Genomic DNA, 11,653 nt, shown 5'->3' on the forward strand with positions numbered 1-11,653 from the left:
ATATAGATTTCTACTCATCTTCTTTGCCGCCATACTTTGCTCATTGTGTGCTTGTGTGCAGATTGGAGGTTACAGATGTGCAATTCGGACTCAAGACTCAAGTCCGAATCAGTGTCACTACTCAGGGTTTTTGCCTCCATAAGACTATCAGATATAAGTTAAATACTCTTTTATAAGGAGAAATGGGTCAATGGACCGGGACAGAACCCATGAAACACTATTCCGCAGTAACAAGAAATGACCAACAATGATGCAATGGAATGCTAGGATTTTTCCAGAAGAGGTCTGATGTGCAGTAGCTCTAAATCGCAGCATACTGGCCTGTAAGTATCTGCTGCTGACATCTTGGTGCTAGATACCACAGGGTACCTTCAGAGATCTTGTAGAGTCCATGCGTTGGCCGGTCAGTGTTGTTTATGCAGTCTGTGAAAGACCAACAGGATATTGTAGTCAGCAAAGTTGGTCGTAATGTTTAATGTTTAATGTAAAAGTACGTTAATCCTTTATCTGTGCTCTTTGAAATGTGTCTTCTCTTCACTGCTTCAGGGTAGTTCATAGCTTTCTCGTCACTCATTCATTATTTTATTTAGTCCTCTACTTCCTGTGCATTCTTTCACATCTCCTCTATTTCTTTTTCCTCTGTGCACCTTCTTACATTTTCCCACCCTGCTTTGTCTCCGCATCTATATGCACATTTTACTTCCTGTGTTTAGTTTTCCGAATCCGGCACAGTTGTTTTCCTGGGATTGTCTCCATGATCCCTGCCCCAACCCCCTGCCATTATCCCCCTTTTTTGGTCAGCCCAGGTGTTCAGGAGCAAAAAGCAGTAAAGCCATAAACCTACTCCACAACAATTAGGGCTCTGGGCAACATTCTCAGTGTAAGCATGGTGCTTACACTGAGAATTTGTAAATTCTCACAAGATTGGGGTGCCAGTACCTCTGTGACTAAGTGATGTGACTTCAGTTCATAGAGACTAGAAATCAGGCAGATGGAGAGGGTAGTAATGAACAGAAACACAGCACTTTTGTACACATGTGTACTTGTAGTTCTCTATCTGACATATGCATTGTCTACATAGTGTAATGTACTGACGACCTGTTTGCTTTAGTATTGATAGATTAACTTGTTTTTGCTGCCAAGGTATATTTGAGGTCCTTTTCTCATTCTCAATCATTATGTAACTGTCAAGTGTCGCCTGACTCCATTGTGAAATCATTCCTGGGATAACGTGAATCGCACAAAGCTGCTGTTCTGATGAGAACTCTATTGAGGCTACATTAATATTAAAGTTTCAAATCATTATTAAATTTCTATAACTGGATTTTCTTACATCCAATCTAATGTATAGGACAAAGGTGGGAATCGCTTGCAGTCTGTGAAAGCCTTGAGGCCTTGTTGAAGTCCATCTGAACCTAATTTCTAATCTTTTGTGAGGCGTTAATGGGAGTTATTCCAGAGATACAGCACTTTTGTCATAATTTCATCATTTTGATTTGTACTTCCGTGTCAGATTTCAGTTGGTGATAGCACTGCCACAAAAGTGAACACTTTTATTGTACATAATAAGCCAGTAGGGCTCTTTAGGATGTAAATCAGCAATGGTATAACACAAATGTATTACTTATTTGTTACAGAGATTTGTTTTTATCACAATCTTATTTTTCTATTCCATTTTTGCAGTTTTCAGTCACAACTCACACCGAGCATAGGGTCATGCCAACAAGCACCGCATGCAGAGAAACTTTGTCAGTTTTTGCCAGATCATTGCACTTGTCAAGTTTTGCTAAAAGGACAAACTTTATGTCAACTAAGACCTTCTGGACCCCAGTAGAAGGAATCCATCCTCAAAACACTGCATGTGGATTGGGTGAGCCAAGGGTCCGCCTTCTCCAGACCCCCTGGTCTATAAAAAGCTAAACCAGAGCCCGTCGGGGGTTAGAGGAATGTGATTGCCAAATAAACCCCCGGGTCCTGACCACCGCCGCTCCTGACAAATGCTTACATGCAGCACATGCTGCATTCATGCGGGCATCCATGTTTCACACTATGTTTGACTTCCCCGAGAAATACCTGGAAAGGTAAGAGCAAAGCGGTGGACTTGTGTGTGGATTCATCTGCTGTTTGAATGAAGGTTGAGTTGGTGGGGGATATTTCATGCCTTGCAGGAATCGTTGCTCTCAGGGTGGTGAGAGGCTATCTGACCCCTGCTTGGATCTCATTTGACAGTCGCAGTGAGGGAGCAGGATCCCCCATGAGGGCGAGGTGCTGATACTATTTTGGAGGAAGGAGCTTTGACTTCTAACTTTAGGCTGTCCCTTTTTCTTATTATACTCAGCCTGGATATCAGGAATAGAATTGCTCATGTGGTTTTTGTGGCTAGGAAGGTGAGTTTTCTGAGAAATAGGTCTTTTTTTTTTAGTCTTGATTGACGGAGAGCGTGGATGTAATGGCGTTATATTTATGGACAAAATTTAGGACAATTCCCTTTTTCATCATTCTTCTAGGAATATTCCACAGTGACTGTATTGGTAATGAAGCACGTTCAAGGCTTTCCTTTCTCTCGAATATCATGTTGTTAAAGTGTTTATGTTTCATATTTTTGGAAACATCACCTTTCTGAACTGTTTAGTCTGTGATGAAAATGCAGCACGAATGCTCTCAGCTTGTTTCTAAATCATTTTAGACCCTAAATAGTTTATTTAAAGTTTTATAGACACTGTGACGCTTAGCTTGACCCTTCTCAGCAAACACAAATACACAAACAGGCTCACAAGCCAGGGCAATATTGTTTGTGTGTCATGTCCTGTATTCGCTTCGCAGGCACACGGCCTTCTGTCAATAGAGTGGCAGTGGGACAGACAACAGGCTTGAATGTTGCTCACTTTGGTTTGCTGGGCTGTGAACAAGATCTCCTGTTGTTTTGGAGACAAAGCCTCCAGTATTGAATAGATAAGTGGGATGAAGTTTTGCAGTGAATGTGCCGTGTGCACATATGGTTCTATGCACTCTGCATTATGTCTGTTTGCAGCTCTCCCCATGCGCCACCTTTCCCTTAGAGTGCGGCCTACTTTTCAGAACACCAGGAATAGCCAAAGGGGTGCTTTTAGTGCGACTAATGTGAGCCAGGCAAAGAGGGAATAAAGAGCATAGAAATCTGCAGATAATTGCAGAGTGAAAGACCTCATAGAGTGTTCTCTCATGTATGGACACAAGAAGACAGGTGTCAAGTGTGTGTCCACTTTATGCCTTTGCTACAAACTTCAACGTCTTACTTTAAGCTTGTTGAGCAACGGAGCAGAAATGCCTGGCTTGTTACTCTAGATCGAAGATCATCTTAATTTGATAATCTTTGACAGAGCATGTGTTAGGCTCTTAGTGGATCAAGTTAAGTGTAGGCGGTAACTGGGTGTATTAAATCAAATGGAGGGTGATACATGGATAATGGTATTAGCAGTGGCTTGCAGGAGCTGGTGATATGCAGTGAGGTGGAAAAAAGCAGCAACTTTAAATGGAAAGGTACTCAGCATGAGAGAATGTGAGAAGAGTGGTGAGGTGCATTAGCACCTACAGAGCAGAGGGACAGAAAGCACTTGGTAAATCAAAGTCAAGTTCTGAACAAAATCACACCAAAAAAAATCCATCTTTACTTTATTTTGCTTTGCTTTGTCAAAAAAATAGCAGGCCTTGCTGGCTTGACAAACACTGCATGTGACTGCAGCATTCCCGTATTGTTCCGTTCTAAATCTGTTAAGCCCTAGGCTGTTTTTTCAAGCTTTAACCCGAAAAAACATTCTCAAATTCAGTTAGTAACAACTCCACGACTGTGAGGCCAAACTGAGACCTTTTTGGGCTCGATGGATTGGACACACTTCTGAAAAACACTGACTCTTCTTATTACTAGATCAAAGTGAAATTTGGAAAAACTGAAGAAGAAATTGATATTTTGACTTCCTCTTTATAAACAAAGTGAAAAAAAAGTGATGCTAATTTTATTTTAACCAGGTCTACAAATTCTCAACTTCAATTGTCGAGTCAAGCCCAGTAAATACTGCGTACTCGGTGGCATCAATGACTATGTGATGCTTGGAAACCAAGATTTGTTTTTTTCTTCTTGAGATATAAAGGAAGACCCAGTACAAGGCACATTCGAGGAAGAGTTTAATGGTTCAGAGAAGTTTTTAGGAGTAGGTTTTTGATTTGTTAAAGATAAGTTGCAGGTAGTTACACTTACGTAGCTGATTTTATAGCTATTCTCACAGATCAACCTGTACATGTGACTGAAGTCCTCTGTATAACACTGCTGGAAAAAGAAGGAATTTTTTGCCTTTGCCCACTCCATGGAGCAGAACTGTGGGGCCCCTCTTCAAATCTGACTGAAGTAAAAGAGAAATCATTGAGCAACATACGCAGCAAAAGAATGTTTCTCCATGTATCTAATGCAAGGTGGCGCTTATATATCAGTCGTCCAGTTTGAGTCTCTAAAAATAGATGAAAAAGTTAACTTTTAGGATGATGCAAAGTGCTTGCGTTTGCAGTATCCAATGACGACCACATGGTGGCAGGAGTGAAACATATATTTTCCTTTAGGCTTCTGTTAATATGACATCATTGTCACAGGGCTTGTATAAAACCAGACATCAATAATAAAGCATCTTTTGTCAGGCCAGGGGCATACTTTCCAGTTTCTTTTTTACTCACATTCCTTGGCAAGTCAGAGACTCAGTTTTAGTTAAAACTGCTTCTCTCTTAATTTAAACCTCAAGTATAACCTAAAAATAGAGCTATCCAATAAATCCTGTTCTGGTGTCATGAGTTTATTTAACAGCATGAGAGCTTTTAAAAAGGTATTTATACCCTTTAGACTGGCAAGTATAAGCTTTTTCACAGGAATATTGCGTTAGAGCACCCTGCCGTTTCCCTGAACCAGAGGCCTACATTTCTGCTCTGCAGTTAAACATCTGGACTTGAGGCTGTTTCATGCGGTGTACTTGTGTTATTTCAATCAATGGATGAGTCATCTGACGGTGTATGGAGGTTAAGATATTCCTTGAAGAAATTTCCATTTCTTCCATTACCTGGCCTGAGAGAAGAAAGTGAAGTTTCAACATGTTGTATTCTTTTTTAATGAGCACATACATTGGCATCACCATGCTGGCGATTTTGTCATAGGTGGATAGTTAAGTATTGCACTCCAGCTACACCCTAATTCCCAACTCATACACACCCAAATCCATCTATGTAGAAAATCTCACTCATTCTGACATGAAAGGAACTCTTTAGTTGCTCCGTGCAGCAGCTCATTTGCTCATGTCCTGTCTTGTGTACAGGCTTGTTTTCTATTTTTCCTGCCCCACAGAGGTTGGAAAAACTCACATCGACATCTGACTGTGTTCTCCTTCTGGTGTGAAGCCACCTCACTTTTACGCATGCATAAATTACCTCCTCCCGTTTTGCCTCCATATACTCATTCACACATTGATGGAGTTTTCCAACAGCTGTGACTGGCTTGAAAGCACAACTAAAGCAGGCATGAGTTGGCACAGGTGCAGAGGGGCTCTTTGAAATGGTTGTGCAGGGGTTCTTTCATCTCTGCCCATGTATATTCATGTACAGTATTTGTGCTAATCTGCTGCTCCATTCTCCTGCGTGTGCATGTTTAAATGATAAGTGTCTATAACTGGGAGCTACTGTTTCTTAATTTGGGGTGTATATGCTCTCCTGGGGCCTGTGTGCAGGGACAGCTTGCAGTGATTAGGCCCTGCCAGCGCACAACGCTGTGCTGCATTATTAGCGGGCCAGTCAATCCACAGTGGAAATCAAAAGCAGGGACTCAGGAAATGGGTGTTGAGTGAGGTCACATCCCAACGAGGTATCACGTGCTCCAGGTCGGGAAAAGCCAGGACGCGTACCATGGGATTATGGGAATGTGCAGAATCCTGTCGGACCTCATGGGTGCCGTGGGCTGGTGTGTTACCTTATGTGAGTTTTAACGTGACGTATGTGCAGCAGGATGTCTCTGCGTGTGAGGTGGTGGGAACAAGGTGAGGTGGGTGAGGAGGGTGGTCAGGAGGATTTTGGATGCTGATTCTGCAGGGAAAGCCACAGAGGAGAGGGGATGTCAGTGTGCCCTGTTGCCTCTGCCCTGGGTCAGCTCCCTCTTAGCAACCCCTGTAGACACATGGAGAATGGCGTGATGAAACAGAGGAGTGAGGACTGAGTCTCTCTCCTCCTTCTCTGCCACATTCGCTTAGTCCCTGCCGAGGAACCTGACAGGGACACTTCTAGTGTGCCAGATATATAGATTGACAAGAGAGACGCTGACAAGAAGCGAGGACAAGGAGATTCACCTTTTGGAAAATCTCTGCCATCAACATAACCGGCTGAAGACTAGAATGTACACATTTATGTTTTTGTGGCTGTTTTTGCTTTGATTTTTCATGGATTTAGAGCAATGAAGAGCTTAACTGGTGATTCCATGCCTTGGATTGTTTCAGTTGTGGACTCTGGACTTGGAGACTTAACACACTTTCTCTTTTTGTCTCTTTCTTTTTTTTGTCCTCCTTCTCTACTTATTCTATCATCCCTCTCATCCCCATCCCCCTTGTAATACCCCATCTTTCCCCCCTCCCTCTCCCTTCACATATCCTACTCTTAATATCCCCATCTCCTTCCTCTCATTTTTTTTACTTTCTTCCTCTATTTCTTTCTTTCACTCAGGGCCAAAGACATGAAGAATCGGCTGGCTTTCCTGCGGAGGAGGAATGAGTCCCCAGGAAGCACCCCAGCCAGCAAGTTAGACAAATCCATGAAGTCAGTCAAGTAAGTGGCCACTTCCTGACGGCATGTGCATGTGGGCGTGAGTGTGAGACTGTTTTGTGGATTTTGCCACAACTAGTGATGACCTGGTGTTGAAAGACAGACATGTGGGCAGTTGGAGAGATGGGAGTGTGCCTGTAGTGTGGCATTCATAAAATGAATGTGTGAATAGGGAATGTTGGGTATACTAGAACATTAGATTATAGAGTGTAACGTACAGATAAGATACAAATCCCTTCTAATTGTGACTGCAGTGTCTGTTATGAGCTGTCATTGTTTATGTTGTTTGTATATATAAATTCAATGGAAATCATACATTTGTAACCAAATGACAGAGTTAATATTTTAGTTTGAATTACTTTAAAAAAAATCTCCCTATGTAAGTAGTCATATTATTTTTTTCTATGCAGTTTTCCTTACAAAGGGATTTAAAAGGTTAATATTATTACAACAAAATGCATGCTTATATTATAATTGGAGACACAGGAAAACATGTGGGATGCATTCCATTCTGTTATTCTTTCAGTACAGTACTGAAACTAAAAAACTAAAAAAAGAAAAATCTCCAAATTGTCCTGACTTTTGTCACTCTAGCTCAATTCAAAACATATTTGGGTCAGATTGAGCCTAAAAAGGTGAGATGTGGATTCCAGTCAGTGTAACATGGTCTCTGTGAAGAGGTATTAACTGTAAGAATGAGAGGCAGCAGGGGGCAGACAGACACTTGGTGGTAGGAGGTCTCTAAAACCCAACAACACATTCTGATTGGCCAGTTGAAGCTCCTCCTCCTACCGCCTCCCAATAAAAGCCAACCCCCACCACAGTGAAGCAGATAGACTCATGGTTCTCAGTGTTGCAACCATTCATAAGACGGAACTGAATGTGTCAGACTAGAGTGGAAGGAAGCAGCGGAGGGGAATTGTCCACTTTCACATCTCCTCTCATCCACTCATCATTGACTAAATCCTGCGGATGGGTCACACAATGAGAAACCTGGCTGAAATGGGCTTGTTAAAGAATCGCTCTGCTTTTATCTGCAGGCCCACCCCAGAGGAAGCACTGAAATGGGGGGACTCACTTGACAAGCTGCTGGGACACAAATGTAAGTTTCTTTTAATTCCCTTTTTCCATGTTTATGCTCCTTTTTACTCATTTTCTCTCTAATTTGTATACACAAGAGTCAGGCGCACAGTGCATGTTTGAGGTGGTCAGGGAAGGTTGTAAGCACAAAAAAAATATGCTTGTGCAGATATATGGATTACATGTACACACACTCAGTGCTTATGTGAATTGGCAGCTTGCAGCCCTTTTCCCTAATCCAAACGGACAAAGTCCACAATTTGCAAGACAAGGTAAAACAAAAATAAATAGCTAATTACAACAACAATTTATTTCGCCCCCAATTCTTTTTCCAGATCAGAATGCTGATACATCGCCAGCACATCTGTTTCACATTCAGCTTTGTTGGCCTCCTCATTCTCCCTCATCTAATTTCACCTCTTACCTCACTCCTGCTTACCAGAATGAGGTAAAAGATGACGGTCTGCATTGGCTCTGCTTATCAGCGTGGGTGATTCATGGGAACGGAAAGGTGCAGACAGGAGCTGTGGGTGGACACGGCTTCCTGCTATTCTTTCTCCTGGATGCCCTCTTCCTCAAATCATTAACTGGACTGAAATTTAAAAAGCCTAAACCCCCAAATTTAGATTTCCTCTCACACGAAAACAGTCATTTCTTTGTTCACTCGCAGTGCGCTGGGACAACACAGCCGTTATGCTGAATATTAAGGAATTAAGAGTCAGTGGGGGATGATGTCACTTAGTATTGGACTTTGATAAGTGGGAGTTTTTTTTTTTTAATTCCTCACTTTATTACAGCCACATGACTCAAAAACGCAGTCAGGGAGCTATTTTAGGAACCAACACTCCAAGGAGGGCTTCAACTGTTAGGTTGCCATGGCACTTTAGTCAACTCTGCTCTTTGTTTATTCTTTTCCTCCTCTCTGCGCTCCCTCAGATGGTCTGGCAGCCTTCAGAGCTTTCCTGCGCACAGAGTTCAGCGAGGAGAATCTGGAATTCTGGCTAGCATGTGAGGAATACAAGAAGATCAAGTCGCAGTCCAAGATGGCCTCAAAAGCCAAGAAAATCTTTGCAGAATACATCGCTATTCAGTCTTGTAAAGAGGTGAGCGGGAGTGAGCAACTCATAAAATGACCTCGTGAGAGAAAAGAAATCAAACGTGCATTCTCCATTCTTTTCTCACACTTCATTATTTTTCTTTCCCTCTGCAGGTGAATCTGGACTCATACACTAGAGATCACACTAAGGACAACCTACAGAATGTGACACGCTCCTGCTTTGACCTTGCACAGAGGCGGATATACGGGCTGATGGAAAAGGACTCATACCCCCGCTTCCTGCGCTCGGAACTCTACTTGGACTTAATCAACCAAAAAAAGTCCAGCGCCACTTCCACGTCATCTTCATCATAAGAGATGAGGTCAAACATAGGGAGAAGAGAGAGATGATGATGATGAGAGAAACAAAAGGGGCAGACTTGAAAAAACAGAGTGGGTGGGATGTGAGCTTCGTTGTTTGCCTTTTTATTTTAAGTGTGTTTGTGTCATCCTGTTCACCATGATTTTTTTGTTGTTATGGTGTGAGAGGACGCAGCATAGCTCTGGCACTGCAAAGGAATGTAGTTTACACAGTTACAAGATGGATGGTTGAATGGATGGATGGATGTTACTAAAATTACAGAAGCCCACGAGAAAGGGCTGCAGCAGGAGCTGGACGCTTGTCTGATCACTGTTTATTTTTTCCCTTTTAGTTGTTGTTACTCTTTTTTTTATGTGTAAGTCAAAAAAGATGCATTTGTTTGTGTGTTTTTCCAGTTGTACTGGAGAAAAACGAGGGGTTGCATCAAAAACCCTACAGACGTGAAGACAGTCCGGTACTGTTTTGTCACTTTTTCACCTTCCTTCCATTGGAGACTCTCACTTCAAACCCCCTTCCTTTGCTCAACCACTCTTTCCTCTGTGAAGCGACAACTGTTGGTACGACACAAAGTCCTTTTTTTTTGTCATGTCTTTTCATCAGACTCCAAGTTTTGGAGATGGAGAGGTGTTTGAATGATAACGAGCATTGTGGCTCTAGTTCTACATGCATCTGTTAAACCCTGCTTTCACTCAAAGCTTCTATAAATGGCTCTCACCTTATTCATTTCAAGACTGGATAGCTTCAGCAGTCACAACGACAGAGACGGAGATGGGCAAAGAACATACGTGTGTGACTAACGGATGGACTAGCGTTGTGATGAAACACAGATACGTGTCCTTCTCACAATCAAAGACATTAAAGGTCACATTCAAAGCCAGAGTTGGGCAAAAAAAAAAAAAAAAGACGACTTGCTTCCTGCCTCCAAAGACTGTTTACAACAAGGAACGGGAATATAGAAGAAAACAGCATCTCCTTTACATTGTAGCTCATTCTGGACTATCAGGAAGCATTCTCAGGACATTGCTATAACAGGTTACAGCTTGCTTCATCTTCTCAACTGTAGTATGGTTTTCTACACACTCTGAATTATTATTATTTTTTTTTTTTAATATTCTAGGGTTCCAACCTGCACTCCCCTCTACTGGGCAATGCATGAGAGGTTGCTCATTTCATAGTCGGAGGACAAAAGAAAATGCTTCAAGTGTACAAAGTTTTGCTTATTTATTTAGATTAACTCGCTGGACGCTTCAACAGACACCCTCACGTCCTCCAAAGCACTCGGCTAAAAGCTCTCACTTCACTCTTAACCACCAAACAGGTCCAATGCTGTCCTGAACTTTAAGTGCAATATTTTTTTAATTTCTTATTTTATTTTATTATCATGTTTGGTTTTTTTTCATTTATTTGGATCATTTTGAATTTTTGACGGGAGAAGACAGAACAGCTAGAGCTCTGTATTACCTTTATTTGTTAAGAGAAAATTACTTAGAGCTATAAGGTTGACTTACAACGTAAACTTTCAAGAAGCATAACTAGTTTAATGAATTTTAAGCGAGTGATTCTAACTGTGCGTTAATCCCTGGCAGCAGGCAGCCGGGGGAGTTATGGTTGTAAATACAGTTCTTTAAGAAAACTATGTGATAACACATTAAAAACAAATAAAAACAAAAGAAGCCAATAGGTCTCTGCTGGTGATGACTGTGGGACTCAGCTGTATCTATGTAAATATGAGAGACTCAAAGCTATAAGATAACATGTATTGTTAAAAGAAAAATGAAATAGGTGAGCAAGAGTAGGTACAATCTGCTCTTTTACCTGGTCATACACTGCTTGTAAGGAGTTTTCTGAAAAGCATTTTATCATTTTCACTGTTTACAATTCAAAATGCATCTCCTATGATAGCAGGTGAAACAGTAGAGTACATTTGGTGTCATTGCTAATGATAAATAAAAACCAACCAACTGATAAAGTAAGCTGTCTGGTGTCTGGGTTTTTTCTTATGATACTAACTTGCCCTCTTATATTGCTCATAAACATGTCATCGATTGTATGTATAGTGAAATATGGACGTAGCCACTAGTTGGTTTGTGGTCTGAGTTTAACTATTTGGTAACAGTCAACTGTGGCTTTTGCAGCCAGATGTGATGTGCAAAGAAAAGATATGCAGTTAAAGTGACCGTGAACTTAATTGCGCATAACTTTAAAACTTGATACAAATTAAACGTCATATAAAATGTAAAAATTCCGCCTCAAGCTGTTGTCCTAAAGTTGCCCTGAATAAATTAAATTGGATATGACAGATCCAAACCAATGTTTGAACCAATGGTTGAAGCCAT

At 41.5% G+C, this 11,653-nt stretch overlaps 1 protein-coding gene across 13 annotated transcripts in view; it reads left to right on the top strand.

Annotated features, from left to right (window-relative positions):
- rgs3a (regulator of G protein signaling 3a) overlaps positions 1–11,290 on the top strand; it is a 112,908-nt gene extending 101,618 nt beyond the window's left edge. For 10 of the 13 annotated variants that reach the window (XM_072372517.1, XM_072372516.1, XM_072372514.1 and 7 more), the window contains 4 exons: positions 6,721–6,822; positions 7,860–7,921; positions 8,836–9,002; positions 9,110–11,290. In XM_072372517.1, the coding sequence (XP_072228618.1) occupies positions 6,721–6,822; positions 7,860–7,921; positions 8,836–9,002; positions 9,110–9,310 (532 nt within the window). In that variant the 3' untranslated portion in view covers positions 9,311–11,290. The other 3 variants (XM_072372523.1, XM_072372524.1, XM_072372525.1) reach the window with 3 other exon arrangements.
- Positions 11,291–11,653: the final 363 nt, after the last annotated feature.

This window comes from Leuresthes tenuis, unplaced genomic scaffold, assembly GCF_036924035.1.
Source record: "Leuresthes tenuis unplaced genomic scaffold, fLeuTen1.0.hap1 SCAF_19, whole genome shotgun sequence".
NCBI classification, from domain to species: Eukaryota; Metazoa; Chordata; class Actinopteri; order Atheriniformes; family Atherinopsidae; genus Leuresthes; species Leuresthes tenuis.